Genomic DNA, 27,797 nt, shown 5'->3' with positions numbered 1-27,797 from the left:
CACCACTCCTCCCCTCCCCGGCATTCCGAGGCGATTCACCGACAGCCGTGTCTAACGACACACGCACCGTAAGCACGCTGGCGAATCCACAGACAGACGCGAGTCCCGACAAACAGTGCTGAGCGCTATGGGACGCGGAGGGGGAGGTAGTGGCTTACTAGCAAGACAATATAAGATCCGGAGCTCAACGGCCAATGTCGAAAACAATGGTGGCGGTGGGGAATATCTTTTCCTTTATTATTATTGTTATCAGTGCCCCCCCTTAATTCTGATTGTATGTCCGGTAGCAATAACTACATTGTTCTCTAAAGCAAAAAAAATTTCCTCATGCCAAAGTGCGCAGTTAAGCGCTTTAAATTGCGATTGATTGTTGTCGATTGTTGCTAAAGGATGGAATAAACTGAAACATTTTCCGGCTATAAATATTCATAAAAAAAGTTTTATTAAAGAACCAAGCTACCTATGAAATACAGCAAGAGCCAATAGGGAATCACACGTTTGTGCACCAGTCTCTAAGGATTCCATAAACGATTTCATGCTCCATTAACAATGAAGTTTACGAGTGGAAAAACAGCTATTTTTTAACGACCATTCTGGCTAACGTTTCAATAAGGGGCTATTGAAGCGAGTTAGAATTTTGAAAAGCAAATCTAGCATCACCCATTTCTTTTGCGTTAAGCTCAGAGCCAATTATACATTATCCGTGGTTCTTTGAGAGTCGATTACGTTTTGACCCATAGCTATAAGATATGATGGAAAGAATAAGGATTGCAATACAATAAATGTAGGAAACAGGCTTGGTTAACCACTTCGTAGTAAACGAACATGTCCAACGCGGATGCAATTACTTGTCGTCTAAATGACCTTATCTATCGTAATTAATATCTACAGCGATTGGTACTCTGCCATCGCAATCATCACCTTTACTACATAGATTTACTTTCATTCATCTACTTCTCTATCGCCAGCAACTAACTTAAAACAAAAATCATTGGCTCGCAAGCGTTGAGGAGTGGTTTTTGCGGAGGGTATAGGACAACGTCGATCTAGACGTTCAGGCGTCGAAATCTCCACGGTCACCAGCAAACAAAGGTGGGGGCGAGAGACTCCGTCTGTCTCCGCGACTCAGCCGCCCTCTGCCTCGTGCCTATGAACACACCCTGCTATGCCTCCAAATGGCACGAGAGGCTTTCCTGATGTCACAAGCGGTGGGTGCGGAGAGGCAACGAAACAGCCTCTTTAGATTCCATCCGTCGATCCCCCAAACCCTCATGGCCTGGGAAAAGTTTTCACGTGCCCGTTCCATTGTTTGCGGTTATGTAGCATGGGGGGAAATTTTTCGTGATGAAAAATATTTTCGCATATTTGAGAGGGACTGGGAGGGGTTCATAAATTCATATTCCTCAGCTGATTAATACGCCTCACCTTGGTGCGTCAACGTCTACGTGGGTTTTTAAAGGCTTCGAGTTCGATGTGGTCATGTGCAATGGAATATAAATTAAAATCTGCCTCCAAGTTATGAAAGATCTTGTTTAGCGGCTCAATTAGCGATGTGTACCTCATACTAATTATTGGTTGAAATCCAGAGTGGGAGAAACCAATTCTACATTTCTGTGTTTACAATGAACGCTAAACTACAATCGTATTGTCACACAAAACATATGAACAGAGTCCGTAAAATAACAAAAGATCATCATGATATATATCTTAAGATTTGTGCATTAGCTTATTGGGAAAACTTCGTAGGAAACAGTCATAACTAACAGGGCTCTAATTGCTAGTCGTCTGAAAGATGTTACCCATCGTAATAAACATCTGCAACGATTGGTACTCTGCCATCATAATCCTCATCTTTGCTACTAACTATAAGATTCACTATCACTTATCTTCTTCGCTACCGACAGCAACTTACCAAACAGGCAACTTCACTCAAAGTTTTGATTTTAATCAAGAAAACCACATTTTTTCTTGCCTATGTTATTAGCAATAAAGCCAATCAACTATCAGCAATTGGTAAACTCTTCTTCGTTGTAAGATTCTAAATTTTGCGTGTGATATTCTTCGAACTCGTCCGGATGAAAATTGAGTCTTGGATACTATTGTAAATAGACGTGAGAAAAATATTAGCCTAAATCACACAGAGATGGAAAAGAAACACATAAAGTAGAGAGGAGACAAAGAAGGAAGCAATTTAGATTTCCGAGATTTATAATACCCGAGGAACAAAGCAAGGCAACGTCACATAACATTTTCCCCATAAACTTATTGTAACGATTCTTCTTACATAACATTATGATTGCTACTGATTTCATAGCGCCCCACTTTCAGAGCTTCAATGAAAAGTCAAAGACACGGTGGACACAAAGGCTTTTATCGGAAATATTTAATTTTATTTTCGGCAGGCATAACTATCTTTAGAAAAAATAAGTGCATGTTAATAGCGGAAAAATACGTAAGGCATCGCTAAAACTATAAAAGAAGGTGCATTTTCTAGTGTCTCTTGATAGTCTTTAATACTCAAATGAAAAATGTGTGCCCCACATTAATAGCTAAGGCGAAATGACCAATGATGATGTACTTGAACGTTTAATATCATACTGAATCTCATTCTGTGTTCTGTAACTTAAATTCCATTGATTCGATAGTAAAATGATTTTTGAGATTTTCCGATAGCAAACATGTCAAAAAAATTATCAAGTGACCCGAAAAATAGAATCATGATCAGCATAAGGATCTTGTGCAATAAGAGAGCTTTGTCTCTCAAAGATGCAGGAGCCACTAAGCTTTCACTATGGAAACCTCAAGGTAAACGGAAATCTCAAAGGTAACCTGCATGGATCAAGAGGGATGGCAGCTTTGAAAGTTAAATGAATAACCCAGAAAGTCATTTCCGCCACTTCTGCGTATGAGAAGAGAAATGAATACTCTTTAGTAAGTATTTCTTCTTCGCAAATTTCATGAAGTTTTTCCTATAGATATTCAATGCAAACAGAACAAAACATCATAGAAATCTGTATAACTTTAATTTACCTGATATTTAAAACTGACAACGCTTGCCAATTATTTCACCGCAGGGTAGAATTGAATACTTACAGAAACTAATCGGCCCTTTATCACCAAACACCCTAATGCCAAAATATAGTCATTATTAAGCGAGGTCCAAGGTCTCTACACAACTATGGAATATATGGTTTAAATTTAGCAAAAGTTACGTTCATTCACTCTCGTTTCGCAAAAATCGTGACAAATATTCAAAATGTTGGTTTAATGGATTCATTTATGAAGGTATTTATATTAATGTTCACAGCAACATGATTTTCCACGAAGAAGCCTTCAGTCTCATCCTCACTCTGTCGAGAGTCTGGAGGTACATCTCTGATACATCCGATGTACATTTCTTAAAAATCCGCTAGTGAACCCGAGTTTACTCGTTAGTGAAAGATGTTTACGCTCGCCGATAAAATAACAAAATAAATTACCACCTCTTTTCTGCGTTGGCGAAATCACGTGAGTCACACCTTAAAAAATTCCTATCGCCACTCGACAGAGGCTATGAACGGTGAAAGGAGCGATTGCAAAACCCCCAAAGTAGTAATTACTCTTTTACACATGTTTTGAAGACCAGAAAAATATAAAATAATTTGGGAATAAACTCACGACTGAAATGTTATAACGGATTTGGTCGACGTAAAAAACTAGAGCTCAACTCACTATTTTCATTGAAGCATAGCAGCCTTTTTCTGTGAGTAGGCCCGAAAAAGACCAATAAACAATCAAGGTGAAAGTGCTATATATATAAGCAAGCAAGTTTTCTCCCACGAATATCCTTGATTGTGTTGGATATTAGGTGCTCATGACAATTGTTTGGATTACGGAGGAAAGTGGACGCAATTCCTAGCGTGAACTCAGTCAAATGAAGGGATGTGATATTGAGAGGCAACGCAACAGAGGCCCTTTCATGGATCCGTGACGAGAATGTGGAAATTACTTGGAGCAGAAAAACTCGAAAGATCTTTGCCAGAAAAATGGTTCAGGATACATTAACGCCCATGAAAGTTGGAAATGCTTCCTAATTGCTCAGCGGGGTGCAATCTTATGCGGAAGTCAAGCTTTCGGCAAAGGCCGAAAGAGTTCGGTAGGCTTTTGAAATTTTTCTTGCTATAGCTTTCAGGAGTTGACTGCCTCTTCCAATTCAACGTCCTACTTCCAGTCATGGAGAATATATCTCCTTTCTTGTAAAAATGATAAAATATTCTAGCATATTTCATATGCTTAGATAAGATTGATAAGATATCTCATTGGAGCCAGTATAAAAATACGGGGTTTCAAACGAATAGCTAGAAAACATAGGGTGAAAAGGCAACATTATTTGGCTCTCAATCGATGATGCAGGTAACTCTAGAAGAGCATATGATGAAAATTTTAAGAAAACAACATTAGCTTCAATAATCGGGATAATCTTCTCAATTGACATTATTACAATAGTCTCGATCTTACCATAACCGTTTTGTGCCGTTTTCGATTTTACGAAGGCAGCAAGGGCATTCCACCGGCAGCTTTCACTTTCTCTATCCACCGGTAGAAGGCCGACTACATCAGCAGTCTCGCACCACCCAGAGGGGTGTTATTCGATAACTTTCGTTTCTATTACGACTGCGATCCACCGATCCGTTACCGAAACACTATTATCCATTGCAGAGGCAACGCTGCCGGGCGAAGCCAAAGCCACGACCTCCCGAGTGTAGGCAATATAAAATCTCAAAGAATGGTGCTTGGATGAGAAATGTCACGAATACAAACGATAAGGTTAGAAAAGGAATGACACCGAGAGAGAAGAGAAGATTTGACGGCAAAAATTTCGCAAACAATTCTCGCCACTTTAAAGTGACCATCGATGGCCGCAACTCGCGGTATCAAGCCTTTCGTGCACGTACTAACGTTGAAGTCGGGTTATCATCGATCAGACCCGTGTAGCCGAAACCGACGACAACTGCTGCTAGTAGTTCACGCGGCGAGTCAGTGCTCAGTCATTATTGTTTATGCCCCAAAATGTACCCAGTACAGTGGCGCCGACTCCATGGGGCCTGAGGGGGCCCGAGCTCCCTCAGATATTCGATATGGGTGTGAGGAAAAAACGTGTCAGGCTTGTCGATTTTCTACGGAATGTCCAGATATCGATATTCGAGTTATCAGGGTTTCAATTTTGATCAGTCGACTCTTCTAAAATGCTTAAAAAACTTAATACTCACTACTTATAAAATTTCCCGCGCCAAGATCCCCATTTTGCCCCCCCCCCAATATTTTTTGTAAGTCGGCATCCCTGACCCAGTACTAGGATAAATACTTAAAATATCACCTTTACTTTGCACTCCTTAACTCTTAGAGAAATATTCAAATTCAAATAGATCGACAGAGTATATAATGAGAAAGTCTTACGATGAGTAGGAGAGAAGAGAAGCCTCATGAAAACTTGACAAGAAGGCGTAACAGCCTTATAGATATTTTGAGACATGATGGCCTGATGAAGACAATCGTCGAGGGTCAAGTAGATGGCAAGAGCAGAACAGACCTCGTATGAAATATATGAATCAGGTAAAGAAGTACGCGTAAGAGACGAAATACGTAGGTGTAAAAATATTAGCTGATTGGAGAATTGAGTGGAGAGCTGAGTCAAACCGTGGGATTATTGACCAGTAATGATGAATTTTTTTAAATTAGCGCATACTAAAAAAACTCAAGTAAAACATGAAACGACACCGTAAATCAAAGGAAATGTACAGATAGGAAGGAAGGTGGAATTATGACGCATTAGGACACTGATCGCATGAAAACACTTCCGCACTTCTTTCGCGATCGAGTCCCTCCGTTCTTGGTTCGATCGCGGCGTGTCCAGCGTCTATTAACCTCATCCGGGCGAGCGCGGGGGAAATTGAGATTCTCCGTATTTCTGGAACAATTGGCAGGGATGCTTAGCGTGTTTTCTCTTTTCCTGGTCTAGCTTCCCCGGGTACCGTAGTTACATAAACGCTAGCGTTCACGGTGAAGGATCTAGAGGTGAATGTAAAAAAAGAAGTTTGCACCACGCGTTCGGCATGAACGAATTATTTCCTTGAACTCGCGATCCGTGCCTTTGGATCAAAAGAAATGATCAGCGAGGAAATGAAGTATGCACAGAGCACGGTAAACAGGACACGGACGAGAACAATTGACGTGACAAATTTGTTTCATATTTTTTCCAACAAAAATGTCTTTGATTTCAAGCATGGAATACCACCCAACAGTTTGTTTCTGGTTGTTTGGTGATTTTAGTTCCTTGAACTCACGCTCCGTGCCTTTGGATCAAAAGAAATGATCAACAAGGAAATGAAGTATGCACACAGCAGTAAACACTGAGAGGCGGGCAAGAACAATTGATGTTACAAATTTGTTTAACAGAAAAAAATCCGAGTTGAAACATCGAATACGATGCGACAGTTTGTTTCTGGTTGATTGATGTCAAGCAGAACTCTTTTCTTGAACTAGCGGAACCTCATGTTGGATTCCGTGGCAGGCCAATCCCCCAAAAAGAAATCAATTTATACCTACTACTTAAGAATATCACTGAAACTTTGACGATTGAAATTTTTTTCCACTTTCAAACTCAACCAATAATAAAAATGAGATTAGCATGAATTCATGGCGAATATCAACAAAAAATTGACAATTGAAGACTGTCATCCACATTCCCATTCCGTTAGGGAGGGAGCACCCGCGGGCCCACCACCACCCCCGCGGTGTCAAGCCTAGGCTTATAACCGAGAGCCGCTCTTTACAGATAAGGTTTCTAATTTTGATTACAACTTTTTGTTTTGCTGTTTCCCTGATACTAGCAGGATGTCCGCCTCACCCAGCACTTCGTGCGTGGTTCACTGGCAAAGTTGTATTTATGTCTTAGTCTCTATGCATTCCCAAAACCTACTCCTCACGTTCTTCTTTACTTTTTAGCTCCACATTCCGACAATCATCAACTCAGTCTGGCATAAAGGGTGATTGTATTCAGTAATAATTTTGATAAGAGCTCCAGACGCTTAATGTCGATCGGTTAGCTACATAATCCGGTTAATATTATACGAGAATGGAGATGAATATTGTAACTAGTGCATCAATGGGATATTTTTCATGTTATAATCAAATATATTCAGCTTTTCAGCTTTGAGCTTTCAGATTCAGTTTTTCATCAAGCCTGGTGAATTTAAATTGCTCTTTCCCTCATTTTATCAAGTTTTTCCAATACATACTATCTAGAGGATATATAGATGAGCAGTAGTAGTTGAAGAGGACAGAGAAGACGAACATGCAAGGAAGCGAAAAAGAAGAGGAGTTTTTGGAAAGTGTTTGTCGGCATTGTACAGCCCAATCAACAGCAAGCAATCAGAACGGATAAACGAAGGTAATATGGAGAAATTGTTCCGAAGGAAACTGCCGATGAATGGTCTGAGAAGTAAGCCGTACCCAGCTTCTTGAGGTTCCACAGATATGTCTACAAATGAAATTTAATGCATAAAAAAATGAAAATTTCGATTTTATTGCATATAATTTTGTATAAAGATATATATGAACTTTCGATTTAGTTACCCTGCTCCTGATTTGACGCTATATTGTTCAATGTACTCATTTCTAAGTTCTGTTTGAATGGTTCATTTTTCGCAAAATCGGAACAGAATTAGTGCTTTTTTTATTTTTATATTTTCTTGTAATCATTAATCTCAATAGGCATTGATATAATGAACACCGTGTGATCCTATTATTTGATACCGAAGTTCTCATCGACATTTGATGGACATTTCTTCAAATTTAAAATTACACCACATTGGCTGAGAAAGAGTAGTTCTCTCAGAGCATCAGAAACAAAAAATTGATATAAAAAAAAGCTCTGACAACGTTCCCAGTGGACAGAACTCCATTGTTCCCCGTCGTTTGCGTCAATTTTCGCCAGGAGGCGCTTCTTGCGAGAAGATATGAATGCCCGTCTCTTTAGAGGGTGACTAGGCGGGGGGGAATGGCGCCGTTGAGTAAGCGAGAAACTCACTCAGGCGGCAACCGTAGCGATTTTACGTAACATCCGCGCGTTGCACCACTATTACACCGATTTGGCATTCCAACGGGAGAGCGGGTCGCTTCACGAGCACCAGCGGAATCACTCACTACTTGCTAAAAGGGATTACATCGGACCGTAAAGAAGACGAGTGCGCTCCTAACTGTGTCCACAGGTGGATGGATATTACACGGCGGTCTTGCACTCAAACGCAACGTCTGCGTGGAGAGGCTTTAGCAGGATATTTTCCCGCATTACTTCACTAAATAGTGCGGCATATTGGGTATGAACTAACAGGTGAGAATTTGTTTTCTGGGGTTTCAGAAAGTTGTCTCGGGTTGTAAACTGATTACAAAAACCACTGTAACGGAAGTTTCGATATCTACTAGTTCTCGTACTCAGATAATAGATTTACATATTTTCTCCATTGTTAAAGTATTCTCATACCTCAAAATTTTAGGCACAATGAACCGCTGCATCAAATTGGTAATCCGAAAAAAATTTAGTCCAAGTCCTGACCTTAAAATGCAATGATAATATTATGGTACTAGGCTATCTTCACAGTTGGGCACAGTACTTCATAGTCCGGATTAATCATCAAAATTCAGACATTTCATCAAAATCATTACCCAATAATATTCGAATAATAGGAAATAAAAGTATGAATTATGGCTTCAATTTTAACATACACAAATAATGAAAACTTCAAATAAATTTGTCGAGGGATTAAGCATCGAAAATAACGGAGAATTTATGATAAGGATTAAGGAGACCAACTAAAAGTTATGAGCAGTTAATGAAAATTGAAGTTTCCCAAAGTAGGGAACTTAAAAAACGTAAACTACTTCCCAGAAACTATAAAATTCCAATTCTCGAAAATGCAGGTGCAAAAATCCGCAGTCTCGGAAATCAAGTTTCCCCGCAATCAACATTTTCAGGTGACCCACATTAATGTCCACGAATAATAGCAGCAAAAAGTGCAAAGCCTGTTTTTATTTCTCATTGTCCCATGCAGTGGAAGGCATTGCACAATCTCAGCATTTTCTCTTTCCCGCCGACAAGAAAAGCACTTCACCACAAATGCACACTCTCTACCCGTGCGGCGTATATGAACTCGATCCAGAGATAGCTATCGTTTACAGAAGGTGCTCCGCATAGGGTCAACAGCCATGCAAGAAGGGTCATTGCTACGCACAAATTGTTTTGGCCAAAATAATAAATCGTACAACATACAGCGAAGTACAGTAGACGTCATCAAGTTGAACTAAAAGAGAGGGATAACAATGTGTGTTACTACTTATTCCCACTTCTCAGATGCTGCTGGTTTTCTAGATAATAAGGATCATCACCACGCCATCTAGGTGTCACCATACAAATAACATAAATATTGTGAGATAACAGCAGAGTGCACGATGCAAAAATGTTTCTCAAACTTCGCACCAGGTGGTGTCCAAGAAAAAAGTTTACGCTACATTCAGCGGGAATATCTAAAATATGTGCGATATAGAATACAATATAGACCTACTTATTCCAGCGTACAGCCCTGTGGGCCTGCCCTACGTAATCTATCATTGATTATTGCCGCCAGTTTTGACTGTTTTTTTTACTAGATCCATAGCAAAATTCTCACCTCAATTTGGAACCAATTTTTCACGAAGGATTTCTAAAAGGTGGTTGTGAAAATTTACCGCCGGTAATGGGGGATAGAAAATTACCGAGAATATTTCTATGCAATTAATCTGTTGAACACAAAAATCAGTATAAACTACAAGGAAGTTTCTCCCATGAAGTTTAATGATGCATTAAATTAATCCATATGCGACGCTTTGTATAATCAATTCCACCAACGGATTATAATAACCAGTTTGGTGGGTAAAGTGACGAATACCAAGCACTCGAAGGTCATACTATCGACGAAAATCAATTAAGAGCACGATAAAGAGAGGTGATATTCAAATATGTGATTGAAAACATGGTGGAAATATTCTGGCAACATGTTGGTTCACAAGAATGGCCATTAATATCTCCAACCTCTCCATATACACATTAATCTATTCATCCTCTATTCCTAGTCTCAGCATCTTATAACAAACTAAATAGGAGAATAATTAATCTGAGAAAGACTAAAGTCTAAACTTTGTGAAAATAAGGCATATATGTGATAAAAATTAGTTCTAGAGCATAAGTTTTCGTGAAAAAGAATTCAGAAACTATGTGCCCTTATCGACGCAACACATTCACTGATTTCATATACAATATGCCATCTCAGTCGATTGAACGCAACTTATTGGATTAAAAACATAATATTTAATCACGAGCATAATTAGGGGATTCTGTACGGAAAGGGTTATAGGCTTCAAGTGAGTAACATAAATGACAAATGATTTAATGAATCGGCAAATAAAATAAAATTACTAACCCACAGCTTGTCGAAGAGAGAGAGAAGAAGGGTTTTAAAAAGAATTTGTATTTTCGTACACTTCCAGAATAATTATTCCAAATACTAGCTTTTATTCTTAGAAAAGACTCAATGAGCTATAAAACCTAATTACATGAATAAATCTTAAAATAAAAATATAAAAAATAGCAACCAATAACACGCAAAAATTCTTGCGAATGACGTTCACCCGGTGAAATACAATCGTTGCATTTGTAATTGGCTGATCAGGTCATTGAAATCGAGGCTGGGTATTCCCATTTGCCTCAATTGAATGCATTATCCAAGGCGTTCGTTTGTTCGCGCGCACTTTCTATTTTGGTCACAAAAAAGAACTCGCTCCCTATTTTTTCCCCTCGGTAGTAAAGTGCTATATCGGGGTAACATGGAACTTTTCAAACACCACCAAGATTGACGGAAAAGCTTAGCCGTGCAATTGAAGAGGAATGCTGCGTGAGCAGTGTTTGCAGATAGTTAGTAGTGAATTTGCCTTCGCAACAACAACATCGTGAAACCAAAACACTTCTTACACACCCACATTGCGTGCAACATTATGCAAAGCAAACACACGAGAAATGATTTCGTTGTCGAAGCCCATAGTGGCGGAGTGGAAGTTGTTACGGCTTGCAGTGATTGTACGCAATTAGGGATAACTTTCGTAACCGTGTTTTGAAATTCAGTAAAATAAACACTAACATTAACCCTTAAGTAACAGCTTTTGCCGTCTGGTAAGGAAGATACTGGGGGAAATAGTTTTTTTCCACAACACGTGTCGAAGGATAGACTGATTCATCGGTTAGATATACAGCTCCGATTACATTTGCGTTAAAGAAACAGGATCAATTCAAACTTTTCACGAATATTGTCAATAAAATGATGTTTTCGTAAATCAAATTCTTAAAGTGTAGTAAGGAGTAATTATGCAACATTACTAATGTTTGTTAAGTATGGCGTTTTAAAATTTTGATTTCAACTGTTTCATCCGCTTGTGCCGCAAATTTATTTGACCAACGTATTTTTGCATAAGCAGCATAAAAATACCTAAATCTCAAACATTACCATGCTTGGTTGCGTATATTTTCTTTTTGAATCGACTCTAAAATTGTGGTTCACCTTATATCATAAGAATATCCCTAATACGTTTACATGCAAATTTATTGCTTATTTTACGTACCTATAGGCAAGAAGGAACCTTCTTAAAGAGCTCATAACAAAATCGATAGTCATAACTTCATGTCATATTTCATCTAGCCTTAAAACAGCGCAATTAGTTATCAACTTGCGTCCAAATAATTTAACATTTAATGTTTTTGTTTTGGTGATTGCTGTCATGACGGGATGCATACTCTCATAGCTCAGAAACATAGCTTTTTTCTAAGATACAATCTTTTATACTTTAGGAACAGTAATTTTTTGACATAGATCTATCTTATATTCTCCGAAAATAAAATTTCAAGATAGTGACGTAATTTTTAAGCGAGTAATTCCTAACGAAAAATAAATGTATAACTAGTCATTTTATTTTTCATCAAAGACAATTAATTTAAGGAAATGAAATTTCTAGGCTTTATAAATTGGCCATTTTCAATATTTACCTGCATCTCAAATTTTTTGATTTTATGTTTCACTTATTCCTCAGGAATATTTTAATATATGAGATACAAACGAATTGTGATCAGGATCTACTCTGCTTACGTTGAAAATCTCACGGGAAGAGGTTTGGGATATTAATAGGCATACTTTTGAGCCAAGATTTTTCCAGAATATTTCAACCATATCTTTTATGATATGTTAGGAATAATTTAATACTATTGAATCATCAAAATTCATGGGAGAAACATCCAAGTCGTTTTTACTGACTTTGGTGGCCGTCAGATTAGTTGCAAATTTTAGAAAAAGTTTTGCATGGGTAATTCGTTACCGAAAACGACCCGTCAAAGGGAGGCGTGCCTCAACATTTAGTATATAAAAAACTAAAGCATTTGCGACCCTACGTGGATTTTACGCAATGAAGGCGATATAAGAGAAAGGGAGAGCGGCCAGCTCACTAACCCACGAGAGCAAAACATTATGCGCAGCAGCGGTGTTCTCGGGAAGAAAACAAAATTAGGAACTTCTCTAGGGCGGAAATACGCCCGGTCGTTCCCAAAAGCCCACCCCGTGACCATTTCTCCGACGAGAGATCGGAATCTGGGGCGACTCACGAATAGCGCAGGAACACCGACTTCCGAGATGAGAATTACGCGATAACCCGACACTCCCCTCTTCGCTCACTCATCTACACACCTCATAGCTCTCCAAAGGAATGGTACGTGAAGTATACCTGGCTCAAACATTTTGACCGTTGGAGGGGGAAAGGGAAGAGGGAAGTACAAATTTTAACTTTGAGATCATCTCCGCACGATGAGACGCCCCGGCGAAATCAACTTTGTTCATCTCTCTGAATTACGTTCAGCCAACTCAGTTTCCGATCGTGTGATTTTCTGCTTTCCCATCGGATATCGGGGGTGGAAACTTCACGAGATCTTTCAGTGTTCAGTAAAACGTCCTGTCACCTGCCCGCGAAGCCAGAGTAGCTTAGGATTAACATTCAATTTGGTTTCCGACGCTTTAAAATTGATTACTCAAGTCTCTCTTGAGCGCAACGAGGTTTATTCCTTATTCAAATCGTAATAAACGAACAACAAGATTGATGATATTCTTTATTATGTTTGCTTACAAGCTATTCGGTCATCTTGACAACTACAAGGTATTACTCAGTAGATCCTGTTCAACATAGATCTGAGAAAACAATTTCAAAATTTTACCTCAGTTAAATGTTTTGCTTCTGAGATGAAAATTCGGTATTGAAGCCCGAATTATTGTACTCGACAAATTTTTAATGCAGAGATCCACACTCCTTGCATATATGTTCCCGAGTCTTTCAAAGGGCTGATGGCATGATAAAAGTTCAAAGAACTTCAGTGACGGCAATCCAATAAACATTATTCCATGCAGTATCCCTTTACGTGATTTATTTTTGCGTTACCTTGCTCCATTCCACTGACGATAAATTTAAAAAAGTATCGACCTATTTATATCACTCACTCAAATCAAGGGTTGGTTTAGATAATTTCGTGTAGAGCTCACCCCAGAGCAAGATAAGGGTAACAGATCTCCGTACCTTGAGAGGACGGAAGTCAGCTCGTCTATCTGAGCCGCCTTACACCAAGAGTACTTCTATTTCAGGATGTTCATAGGCGAATAAGGGTTCCGGAATACCTCAACTAGAACCCTTACACTCGATTCATTAGACAACCACGCCCCCTTTCATTTAAAGGCAAGATGAAAGATCAACGGACGGGCACATTGTTGGGCCGGTGACGCCTTACACTGAGGCGTTGGAGGAAATTAAGCATCTGACCCAGGGAAAACGCCAAAAGTTTTCACCCTCACTATTTCCGTATTTCTCAGAGGTATGAGTTCCTCATTTCACACATTTCTTTCCCTTCCTTTCACTTTCAAACCCATATCGATCTCAGTAACACATTCCACCCAATGATTTTGCGCCTTCAATTTCGTCTAAATGGACGTTATGAGGGTTAGCGAAAGGAAAACACGGAAGATTGAAAGACAAGCTAAGATTAAGGATCCAATTCAAAAGTAAGCCAATTATGAGTACTCCCTACTTAATGACACACACTCAAATTCAAACATGAAAATTAAATTCCGTCATGGTGATAGAACATTTGGTGCCACGCGTGGTTAGTCATGCTCCTCCGGCTTACTCAACACCAGTAGCATGAACCTTAACATTTTTCGCTCCAGTTCAGACTCCAATTCATTTTCCCATAATATCTCATCGCAATCACTACCGTAAACGCTCTGTAAGTCTAAATCCTTGATACAAAATCCTTACTCGCAGCTCCAGAAAAAACATCATGCAATTTCTATAATGCTAGAGTAACTTTGTGCATGCTCCTATCAAAAGAGAAAGAGTGTAACTTTACTTCTTTACGGGAATATTATTATAGACTTTTGCCAATTTTTCTTCATCCCAACTTCTCAATTTTTTCAATGAGATTGTGTTATCTTAGCTGAGATCCTGAATATTGCAATATAAAAATATCATCAATATTTGGCCATTCTCCATTTCTGCATTCAAGCACTAGACTCCAGGAGTCAATGAGGTCTATGAAAGCTATTAAAACGTAGTCCCTGCCCCTCGTTAAATGCATATTCATTGTTTTTAAAATCTCATTCCTAAGTAATAACTTTATTATTCTATGCTATTGATAGCAGTAATGTCTTTCCTTTGTACTAGGAGATTCGCTATCTGGTAGAAAGAAAATCGAAGGATACTTATGAGCCCCAATGTGTTTTTCATCCTTATTGATCTTACTCCAGCTAATTTTCAGTACTATGCACCGCTTCACATCATGACTCTACACATTCTTCGTCAAACTACTTCATGGACTTTTGGGAGATTCTAGTCACGCTGAGACAATACTCAAGCTAGCGGATTACATTTATATAGGAACAGAGGAGAGCACAAAAATATAACGCACATTTGTAACAGAAAATATTAAATATAAAATATCCGTGTTCTCATGCGTCTAAATATTCAGTTCAATATAAAAACGGAGCTTACGATGTGAAATTTGCCCACATCTTCCCTTCTCGCAACCCATGAAGTTAATTGGGCCCATTGTGGCGAGGAAAAGGCGAATAGTTGACGGGAGGATAAAATAAAATTCCACAGAACCACACCCTCTCTCAATGAGAATAAAAACACTCGCGAAAACGTTTTTTGCGAAATCATGGTAGAGATTTTACTCCCCGGTGAATATTAAGAAAGGCATAAATCAAGTTAGAAATAAAAAGGCGACTAATGCCGCTTATAATTAACATGCCTAAAAGTTGTTACTTTTGACAATAGGAACGAAACCCTTGGGTCGGGTTCGCGGGATACACTCCTGGGGCAGGGACTATAAGCGATTAGCTTTCCTCCTCTGCCACCAGAAGGGGAAGGATGGGAAGGAACAAGGAAAGGAGGCGCCGCCGCGATAGGAGCCCGACGACGCCTCCAGGGAAAGGACGGGGAAGGAAGGAAGGGACGAGGAATCCTGCACCGTCACAAAGGCGGGCAGGTCCTACTACTAACGAAACCATGCTTACGCAATTAATATGCTGCCAATTTTAGTAGATTTTCCTATGAGGAAGAAAAATCTATCGATCAAATCGGTAGATTGTTACTTTTGACAGTGATATCCACACGTCAAACGTCGTAAAACCCATTTGTAGCTCCCATAGTAATGGATCTTTCATTATAACATTTAAATATTATCGCCAATATGTAAAAATGAATTAATGTATTAAGATAAGAAACAATGCATTTATGACGAAGAACTCTCAAATTATCGGCTGGTGTAGTCGGCAGAAATGTCTTCTCAAAAACATTTGCCTCGAAAATTGGCCATGGACAATGATGCAAGTACAATATTATGCATCCTTGGCATGATGATCTAAATGGAAAAATATGGGTTTAAAAAATACAAAAATGTAGGGTATTTGGGTAAAGTAAAAATCCGCAGACTACTTGCCATTCATTGACATCGTACGAGAACGCACCCAACATAAAATGCTGTATAGCACAGCCCAATTTTTTAGAGTCAAGAAATATGATCTAATATTAAAAAATCCTGAGTTTAGCGATTTAAGTGTTGTAAATCTGTACGAAGGCGGGCACCCCGGAATAATCTAGGTTATTCTATCACAGTAACTGTATCTACTCTAGCGAGCGAGTTAAATCAAAGCTGTATTCACCATTTGCTGATCAATTTTCTGAATTCCTGGCTTAACTTCTGCTAGATTCACCACTGCATCCGGTGTCGGTGGTGGTGGGGTAATTTCCCCGTCTGGCATCCTGAAGGTCGCGGATTCGAATCCCGCCTTTGTGGATTTTCCACCATCCACGCCATGATCGTATGTGATTATCAATCAAGTAAATTCTAAGGAAGGACTGTCTAATTCTAAATTCGCTTGTAATGAATCCGACATTATTATTATCATTTTTATTATTATTATTATTATTAAATTCTCCGCACAAAGATATGTGAGGGACAGTAGAGATATAATAATGCGACGCTTAAGGCTTCACTCATCGCATTTCTTTGATCAATGCTCTATCGTTTAACCTCTACACTGTGCCACCTTGCCCTCCTATTCGCTTGCTTCCACCTTTTCCATTTCCATAGTGAGCCATGGAAACCTTTGAAGAAATGCGCACAATTTATTCGCTACCGATCAATACCAATGACTTAGCAGTTTCACTTTCAAGGAAAATATTTATGCCAATAAAATTCTAAACATGATGCCTTGAAACTTCAGCTGCTGACTCGGTGACATCCATTAACGGACAATATAATGCGTAGATGAAGGTTTCCTCAGCCACTACAAGTATCGCAAATAGCAGAAATAAAGCTGGTGAGATTACCAAACAGAATATCTAGTCGATAATCACCTCATATCTTTTATCCACTACCCACGATTCTTCAACCAATTTCTGCTCCGCAATAATCTTTAGTCATTCGTTTACTTTCCTCTGAAAAGATACCCGAATACAACTGAATAGACTTAACTTGATATAACCAATTATATTCCCTAGATAACGAAATATTTTTACGGCTAACTTATTTGCTGTTTTCTCACGGACATCAAGTTAACGGGTAAACGCGTTTGCAGGAAACAAGTGAGGAATGTGCAGGGTATCACGCACAAAGTAACTATATGAACGAATGCAGATAACATCAAAACTCCCACTGTAACTCTCGCATATGAAACCGAATATTTTAGATGGACAGGCACGTTTTTTACACAAAATGTCTTTTGCTGCAATTTTTTCTCGATATTTTAATTTTCAATCACATTCAACACAGCAAATCGAAAAGTTTTAGGGGTAATTGTGTGGAAAATTTCCCGCTTCCTTTGAGCGATTTGGAATGCAAGTTCTTTCCAGCAGTATATTCCCCCTTCGTTTGGACTTGGACTAGTAATAGAAGCTTTGCGATTTCTGATCAATCCCATCTGAAGACAGATCGCGGGTTGCTAGGAAAAAACCTTTAAATAGGATTATAAATCCGAATCCTGCAACGAATCCGTTACCAAAGTTAGCGATTAACCTCCTTAAGAAGATAGCAAGATGTACACAAGAGATATAATCAGCAAGAAACATTACTTGAAATGACAAAATGGAATGCCTAAGGCTACTGAAATGAAAAAAAGAGAAATGGGTTATCTAAAAGTAGAACACCGTGTGGTTCTTAAACATAATTACCTAATATAACTAAAAACCTACACGATTGAATGAAAATGCTGCTTCAATAAAAGTAACATTTTGATTGAAATACAAAAAGCTAGCGAATTTCACTCTATGAATTTTAACTATAGTTCTACCCGGGCTTCAATATATAATACCATCCTCTGGTGAACTTCATGGACCTGAAGATGCTATTAAACATTGAATATAATTGTTCACAAATTTATTATTTGTTATTAAAATTTATCATTGAAATTTACAAGTTTCGCAAGTTCCTCTATAGAAAAATTTTACACAATTACCCCCGATTTTTTAAAATTTGTTATGTTAAATATAATTGAGAATTAAAAGATAGAGAGAAAAAAAACTTGAAGAAAAGGAAATAAAATGTAAAAAACTGCGAAAGGGCACTGAATCTCAACGTGCTCCTGTTCATCGTTGTAAGGGGTACTACCCCTCAACCTTTACTTTCGAATTCGGCCGCAAGGTAGCGTCTCGCTCGTCTGGATTCTCGATATACACATATAGAATGTGGGTCAGGCACTTCCACTGCGGCTCATTTCCCGAGCTTGCACTCGTCTCCTTCCTGCCTTCCCACGGGCGCTCACTTTCAACCGGGCGTGCCCACTCACTTTCGCTCTCGCACAAACAACGGACGATCGCCATTTTCACGGACGGACATCCAGCCAACGGTGCAATAAATGGGACGACAGCACTCACGACGCGAATACATGCATGAATTTCTTCAACGAACTATCCGTTGTACTGATCGCACACGCGCAGTTTGGGACGGCACGCTGTTGCTCAGCCCATGTAGAAGACGTGAAATGCTTAAAACGTAGAATTCCCATCAGCATTGGAGCCAGGATAGGGAAAAAAGGGGGCCAGGTGACTTTCCTATCCTATATATATATATTCGACGACTGAACAAAATTAACATTTAATCTAGTATATATATATATATAGAATACCGAAGGAGGGAATATATATTGAATACCACCTTTTTGGTTCCGATGGCACTGGAAAGTGCAGTCGACAGAAGTTTAGTATTTATTTAAATCGGCAGATGTCATGGATTGCCGATGTACGTGTACCAAAAATTAGCACTCAGCAATTCACAATAAATTTAATTACAGTTTACTTCTGCTGCGTCTCATTTGACGGCCTGGGATGCAATGCATCAGTTAAAGTTTTGGGAGACGCTCAAAGTCTGCGGCAGCTTAAGATGTAGATGGCAGATAAGCAGCAAAGTCTGCGGCAGCCGCCCTTCGAAATTTCTGGGAAAATGAAGAAATCCAATCTATAAGGTAGATCTCCAACTAAATATTAGATTTCACCAGCTAAAACAAAGTTTAAAAATAATTGATGAATACCTAAAAGCTACTTGTCTGTTTATCACAGTTGAGACGCATAATCGCTAAGAGGTTCTGCATACTACCAAGACACTTCGGAAAGTGATTAACCGATCCCCCAACATGAAATCAATTTAAGCACGGATACAAAATTTTAAATGGCCTTTAAAATACATGATTTACCATCGGGCTGCTTGAGAAACGTAGCCCTCACTCAAAAAAGAAAAAAAAAACGTACTTCAGTCAATTATAACAAAATCGAATTTACGACTCCTTTTGATTCCAGCAGACTCAACACATTTTATTTTACGCAGGGAGCTTTTCTAAAAATAAGAAAAAGTATAGAAAACCATCTAAATAAACAGTAATATCCTCCAATTATAAGTTAAATTTCAGGAACAGCTAGACCTAAATAGAAATGGAGCCATTGCGCTACGAGATGAGTGTGGTCCCGTACGCTGCGTTGGGAATGTGGGGCGCGTTGCCCAAGGGGAAATCACACTTGTCTCCTCCCGTGAGTCTTGACCGCTTGCAGCCCATTTCTCTCTGCCCCATCCTTACACCTCTAAGTGGGACGTCGATGAAGGCGGGTTGGGGCAAGGGGGACAATTGTGAGCCCAGGAGCCGTGGCCTTCACGCGTCGCAGAGAAATTTCGCCCGCCTCCTTCCGGAAACAATGCATTCGAGGGAACCGAGACCTTTGCACGGCCACGACGGAAGCAAAGATTCGATATTGAATTTAAGTTTTTTTTCCTGCGTATAATCTGAAGGAATAGTTCTCGGGTTTCCCACCGGGTGTGGTTTTGGGTAACTGGACCCAACGTTTCGAAGGCCTAGTCTGCCAATTTTTCTGGGGTAGAAATGTGGAGCCAAGTTCTTGTCGGTATTTATACCCTCGAGTGCCGTTGAACCTGACCCTGATTGTTTCTTTCTTGATTGGTATTGTTTTTGTATATAGTGATTGATTATGCTCTTCCACGTATTGCTTAACTGGAAGTCTTTTCTTCTAGGTTGATTTGTATCACTTACGAGGTTAATTTGTATGCTTCGATGCTTTCCCGGAAAACTACCGCAATGAATTTTCATGGGCTTCTGACCGGGTTGTGATCTCTATTTCTGCCGACGTTTCAATGGTAAACTTTTCCATCGACTTGAGGGCTGGTTGATGATCAACCAGCCTTGATGACCAACCAGCCTTGATGACAATGAGTTATCCACAGACACGTCGCCAGATGTACAGAGATCAACTCGGCCGCAGGCCCAAGAAAGCTGGAGATGATCTCAGTAGGACCAACTAGGAAATTCGAACGTGCCTCATTAAAAGATGAGAGCGAATTTTCGGCTAACAATTTATAGCGACTAACAATCAAACCATTCAAAAGAGGTTCATATGTATGTACTTCTACCTTAAAAACGCACAATATTATTTATGAATGTCTATTAGGTTATTTATACAAATCACTTATATTTTCAGATGTTGTCAAAGGCCAATTTCTCAACTGATGTGAGCATTTAGGTAGCTGAGTAAAATAATCTGCCTAAATACGAGTTGTGGTTTTTACCGTCACGTCGTGGCTACAGTAATGTTTCTCTTTTCTTCATTAGTCTACCCCACGACATCAAAAATAGAGTGTTACACTGCAGTTTTACTATGACATTGAATTATTAGCGTTTCACTGTATCTTAAACTTCATCTATGAGTAGTTAATGGTATAAAATAAATGTATTGTGAGGTGTTAAGGAGGCTGTGATCGACGAATTGTCGTAAGATGATCGCATATTTACCCGTAAATACTACGTATATTCCAGGATTACTAATTTGAGGCGCAGAAAAAATTCTAAGGAGTATAACAGCACGCAGCGTTTAGCACTTTATTTAAACAACAAGGCTTGAGAACGGGCACAAAATTAATGTAAGATGCGAAGCTGCGGATGTTTATTTTATGACAGAGCTATATAAAGCCGGAGGTTACGGCCAATGTTTACCTTTCCACTTAGCCCATCCATCTGTTTCTCTCATTCTTTCAAGAACGACAAAATCGCGCTTTCTGGAGAGACATGGCATCTACGCCGTGGAAAAGGGGATAACTGAAGGACATGCCTGTAGTTTCAAATCTCAATGCAAAAATTATTGCATTGTTATTGAGTAGGATTGAATCCTTTCTCATTATAAATAGAAGTATAATGTAATTATAGTAGTTATAATTATAAATCGAATTTATAGTTTTCGATCAAAAAGATGGAATTATGAATAATCATTCATTTGAGTAAAAATACGAAGAAAGAAGGCAATATTCCAAGCGATAACATTCTTTTAAATAATGAAAATTTGATATTTTTAAAGGCTAAAAAATAATATGAGATTATGAGAATTGTTTTCCTAAGACTAAAATATTAGATTTTGTAATCTTCTGTATATGTACTTGAAAATTCGATCATTACCACACCTATTTTAAGTAACTCGTTGTGATTGGTAGGAGAGAGGAAGAGTCTCTTTCATTCTGTGGAAAGGGCATATCGGTCTTTTCTTTTAATTGGAGCAAGGAATTGGGTAGATTTATTGGTCGTGGAAATGAAGAGCCTTTTCCAAATTTTGGCCATTGGATAACAATCTCCTCAACTGCGTTTAACGAAGAAAATTGGTATTTGCTGCCTAATGCATGCCGTTTGGGACCGTCACAACGCAATAGTCACCTAGAGACCGTCGTTAAGTTCTGGCAAATTTCAAAAGATGTCTCCCGTGATGGTAAAAAAGACTGACATCATGCAACAGCTAGCTAGAGCGGCAACACTAGGAATGAAAGGAGACACGACTAGAATAAATCATTTGACCCATTGACGCCTGGCTGTACCATATGGTATCAGCTATAGTAGTGAGAAAATGAAGTCCAGAGATGGAATCCCGTTCATTTTTGTCGGCTTTCGACTTTTTAATAAATAATTATTATATTTGTATCAGCATAATGCATTTTCCACTCTGACATTGATAATATATCGTATAAAATGTATTTATATTATTAGAAATATATTCATATGGATAATTATATAGAATTTAAATATTTTGCACGATGATAAGTAAATTTTTAAAATACCTTTTAGATACCAAGCGCCCAGTAGTGCGAAATGGTAACAAACTCTAACTCTCCTAATGCTATAGCTAGAAGAACAAAATTTGGACACATTGACTCAGAATTTTAAATTTTGACTCAGAATTTAAAACAAAATGGACGTAACATGAATGGAGACAAATTAGTAAGTGCGGAAGCATTTGGTTTCATATCAGGTCTAAGACTGTTATGCCGGTAATAGTAGCTTAGTTTACCATGGTGCTCACGCCTTCCCCGCCCTAATATTTTCGCGAAAAACCATCTGTGAGAGTCGTGTCTGCGACACCGATTACGAAACGCTTATTAATCGGGGAGTTTCCTCCGAGGAAATGCGATGGGAAAGAGAGAGTGCTCGGAAGTTGAACTTTCCATCTCAGTATGGCTCGCGAATGCGAGCTGAATAGGAACAGGCAGTGAGGAGGAGAGGGGAGTAGTTTATGCGACTATAACAGGGCATAATCGGAAACATCGTCTAGACCCGGGCAAGCACACATTTATTTACTCGCAAGAGCTATGTATTGCTAAAGCAATATGCGATGCATGCAGGCTGCTGCACGCGTCCTTTTCAACTTCCGATATTTCTTTCAACACGCGACCATTGGCTTCGTAGTATTGTTTCGGGTCGGCTAAATACTCAGTGGATAAGGTATTGACCAAGGTCTTCCATGATGTCGTTTCCAGGTCCTCTATAGTTTCTGCAAATTGTGATTCCATTCCATTAATTCTTATTTGTACTTGTTCGGGCGATTTCCAATTTATTTTAATTTGTTTGGTGAGTGAGTGAATTATGCCCGTTCCTGAGTTATTCCCTTCGTAATTGTACCGCCGCGACACACAAGCAGGACGTTACGACCTCATTAAATGACTAGCATATTGTATAAAGCCAGCTTCAAAGGATTCGCAGCAGTAATTTTTAACATAATATTAAAATTGCCTTCATAATTTTAAATCTGCACGACACGATGTTGCAAAAATTAATTTTACGTCGATCCTAAAATTAATACTGACGATAAAAACACAAGAACTGTAAAAATACTGGTAATTCTGGAGCTAAGTCAAGAAACGCATTTTTGTCAAGTGTAAACACACAATGTATTAAAATTTTAAGCATTTGAAATCTATATCAAATTCGGAAGAAAATATTGCTCCTGAAGGACATTGAAAAACCTCTTGTCCATTGTAATTTCTAGTGATTGAGTCACTTCTACCACGTAATCTTTCATGACTAAGCTTATGACCTCTCAAGCGACCTAGTACTCCTTAATGGTACCAGCCTCTCTATCTCAACAAATTCGAGAGCTAGAAGAACAAAATTTGGACATCGCGACTCAGAATTTAAGCGTGTGTAATCTGGTTAACTTCTAAAAAGCTGATGGGTTAAAGCGCGTAATGGCACAATTGCATTAAAACCAAAAATGTTTGGAAACTTAAAGCGTGGATTACATACTAAATTATCATATTTTCAATGGAGACAATACTAGTTTCTGCGGAAGCATTCTTTTCAGCCATTCTGCGCAACCTAGGGAGAACTATAGGAATACACGGAGAGAGAATATTTCCCCAAAACATACTATTTTTTTGCAATAGAGTAGTTTCCTTCATCAAAGAAAACGATAGGCATTGACTGAGATTCATTGCCCACCACTAGTGCATTCATAATATACCAATTATTTGGTTTTAGAAATCCCAGTTTAAACGAATGTTAATGGTCAATTTTAACCTCATTTGAAAGGGGCCAGATTGGCGCCCATGCGATTCCACTCCATGTGACGTCACAGGGACCTAGTTTCTATACGAGAAGTCAGGAGTATTACATCGTCTGAGATTACCAATGCATGTGGCACAGAGCTCAGGGAAACAAATCTTATTATTGCCTATGGTGGGAAAGTTTCCTTCGTTCGATAGGGTATTAAATATCCTTATGCAATCCAAGCGCTACCTGCTAGCAGCCATCGGCGCTCATAGCTTCGCGCCAAGGTGGCCTCACACGGCGGCAGCCGGAACGATGACGTCACACGGTATTTTCCCAGCATTCATGCTAAGCCGTCGCGTTTTCGCGCGCTTGAAATTTTTCACTCTTCATTTAATCGCGAAAAATAGATATCGTCATTAAAAAATCTAGAAGCGTGAAATACGTACTCCAAGAGTAATAATCTTTCGATTTAGGCAACAAAAAAGATATGCCCCGTTCACATTACGATCGTCCGAGCCGTCGTCCTAACGATAGTTGACCGAACTAGCCGTGTGAATGCAAGTTCTGACTATAGTTGACGTAGTTCCGAACGTTGCCACTTTACTATGGTTAGGCGCTGGGAGACCGGAAACGGAAGCGACAAGTGAAGGACGAAAAGCTCGTGAAGCTCTATTATTTTCATGGATTTGTCCTAGGAAGGAAGAATATGAGCGGAAGAAAAATTATTCGGTAAATACACGTTGAAAACAGTAACATCTTGTCAATGCAAACCTCAACAGCTTTGCTAATCATCAATTTCACGTTCACTTTAGATGTCAGCACTAGAGAGCAGCACAGGTTTCAACCATCGTAATGTGAATGCACGATAGTTCCGACGACGGCTCGGACGATCGTAATGTGAACGAGGCAATAGTAAACCACCCTATTCTATTGAATGGTACTCACATTGTCCCCTTGGCGACGGTCATGTTGAGGTTGCTCAGCACCACGTTAGGGTTCTTCTTGGATCCGTAGTGCTTGTAGGCGGCGCGGACGCACACCGCCTGCTGCCGCCTGTTCCACACCGTGGACAGCTGCGTCTGCAGCACCCGGCCGTCCGCACCCGAGACGGTGGAGATGCTCGTGGGTGTCATTCCGGGCGGGCCATCGTCGGGCGGCGCCCCGTCACCCGGTACCACCGTCTCCGGGTGGTGCACGTAGCCCAGATTGCTGACGCCATTCTGGTGCAGGTGCCCGTTGCGATGGTGATGATGGTTCATCCCATCCCCCATTGTGGTTTCACTGAGGAAAATAAATAGAAAAGCATTCAAATAAACGCCCTGAATAAAATAAAAATGTTCGTAAGAAATAAAATGCATGAAAAAATTAGTGTACATAAAAAATTAGTTTACCAAAGTGAGCATTGAAAATAAATTTTCCGATAGAATGTATGCAAAACCAGAAATCTCATGCGTACAGAAGCAAGCTTGCAGCTGTAGCATTGTGAAAAGTTTTCCATGATTAAATTTAAAATTTCCCACGCGGGATTTTGCTTTGAGGAAAGTTTGTTTACCCTCAAATATTGTAAAGTAAGACCCTCATGTTTTAATAATAAACTTATTTAATAAATAGTATGAATAGCGTATTAGCTACAACTATTCGCAGGTAAATACATTTCCCCGATCTTTTCGACGTCTTTTTTCAACCGAAATCCTTCTCTCAAATGAATTCGGCCAATTCCTACCATTTCAATGGGAGCTCAAGAATACCTTTCTGACCTTTTAGGGCATGTATCATTGCACCTCGACAATGATAAATTATGAACATTAGGATTCAGGATATTAAGAACCTTTAAGTCGATACAGTGTTTTTCTCGTTCCTCTCAATCCTTGGAGAACACTCAACTGACTAGCATATCGAAAATTATTCGGTACCAATCTTTGGTAGGCAGTTGCTCATACTCACGAACCATCTTTCGGTTTATGGCTAAAACTACTTTCTCTATAATTGTTTTCCCGCAATATTTCTACATTTAGTAAAGTGATGGTCAAATTTATAGTAAATATGTAATAATAATAATTAACTTCCAATATTCAACTCATTTTTTCCTACTCAACGAGGTAAAATGAAAGCTAACTTAGTGAACAGTGATTTATTTAAATTGATAAAGGTGCCGAATTCTTTATTTCAATTTTGGATCGTGACATTAGGAGTAAAACACACGTATAATCAAGTCAAATACAAAAAAATTGAAATAACGATTGAAAGCGCACATTGTCATTTTAGTGAATCGCACAGGAGAATGACTCCATGGAGGAGCTCCTTGATCGGTCTCTGAACCACAATTAATGCGAAAATAGACGAAGGATTGTTTAAATTAGTAGGGTCGTGATTATAGCTTTCGATTGATAACTATGAAGTACAAATTAAGCAATATTCTAGAAAAGAAACGGTGCTTAACAGATAGTGACATTATAGGAATAAGAAAAAATGTTTCTTTACAATTTTGACTAACGGCACTAAACAGATAGTGACATTTTAGGAATAAGAAAAAATGTTTCTTTACAATTTTGACTAACGGCGCTATACAGATAGTGACATTTTAGGAATAAGAAAAAATGTTTCTTTACAATTTTGACTCCCGATGATGTAGTGCAGAGAAACAAATCACGTTCCCAAGTAAAATTTTCTCTTGGAATCATTCAAGGAATTGCTTTTTCTTACAATATAATTCCACAAAACATCTGTCACAACCATTAATTTCAATAAATTTTGAAGTATATAGCCTTTTCACGACGCATCACGAATAAGAAAATACGTTCATGCCATATTAAGGGTCTAAATTTTCCGAAAGAGGACAAAATATAATACTTAGTCATCATTGCATCTCAATTCGGTCAGTATCATTCTCTTGAATCTTCTTGTCTGTCAATTCTAATCAGTATCGCACGATCACGGGCTTGGTCCACCGTTACTCATGTGTCTTCGCTAATTGAAGAAGAAAAAAGTCGCAAAATTTCGAGGGCTTTAAATTGCGCGGCAACCAGCAATCGAATGTTTCAGGTCACGCAAGCGTCACGAGGAAGCAAAACTGTATTCACCTACTTTAACAAGGCTGCGTAACACTTTTAACGACATGCAGGGAGGCCGCGTGGTGTATCCTAATTGAACGACGCTATTTATCTCCACAGATATATCCAGGTAATCAGTTTCAATGTGATCGTTTCGATACGAGGTGAGATTATTGTAAAATATGGTTTGAATGATTTCCAATGGCGGAAGCTACTTGAAGTTCGAAGAAATAAAACTCTGCTAAATAATCGAGTTTTATGAAATTCATGAAGTTGAGAAAGAAACTGCTAAATAATCGACTTTTATGAAATTCATGAAGTTGAGAAATTTTGACTTTAATACATTTCCATTTTGGAGTTTCTAACGTAGCCAAACCATGGCTTGAATAATTTAAATACTGCTGGCTAAAATTCACACAATAAGCTGAAACATTTGGCCAACTCCCAACCCCCAAGAATCACTGTCTGTGATATGGAAGTCCAATAATAATTAAATTTATACACATGCATACATATTTCAATGTTGAAAGGATTCTGAGTCATTGCTCAAACTAAAAATTCATGACAGCGAAATGCCCCATATCTAAGATAAATGGACCAACATACCACCAATCCCAAAAAACGGTCTTAATTTTGTGAATGACTGATGCAGTATAGAAAGAAGGGCACCTTCAATGAATTAATTGCGATCATCATACCAAATTAAATTTATTACCCAGCACGTAAATGTTATACGTCGTCTGCAAATAATTATTGCATGGTCTTACGAGCATAAGAATTCAGGGCA

General features: G+C 38.9%; 1 protein-coding gene across 4 annotated transcripts in view; it reads right to left on the bottom strand.

The window, feature by feature from the left end:
• Window positions 1-27,797, bottom strand: part of LOC124153942 (ABC transporter G family member 20) — a 277,735-nt gene that overhangs the window by 37,249 nt on the left and 212,689 nt on the right. For all 4 annotated transcript variants that reach the window (XM_046527363.1, XM_046527362.1, XM_046527365.1 and 1 more), the window contains exon 2: window positions 24,906-25,241. In XM_046527363.1, the coding sequence (XP_046383319.1) occupies window positions 24,906-25,241 (336 nt within the window). The remainder of the gene's footprint in view (window positions 1-24,905; window positions 25,242-27,797) is intronic.

Source organism: Ischnura elegans, chromosome 2 (genome assembly GCF_921293095.1).
Source record: "Ischnura elegans chromosome 2, ioIscEleg1.1, whole genome shotgun sequence".
Classification (NCBI taxonomy): Eukaryota; Metazoa; Arthropoda; class Insecta; order Odonata; family Coenagrionidae; genus Ischnura; species Ischnura elegans.
This window is presented reverse-complemented; position numbering and strand designations above follow the sequence as displayed.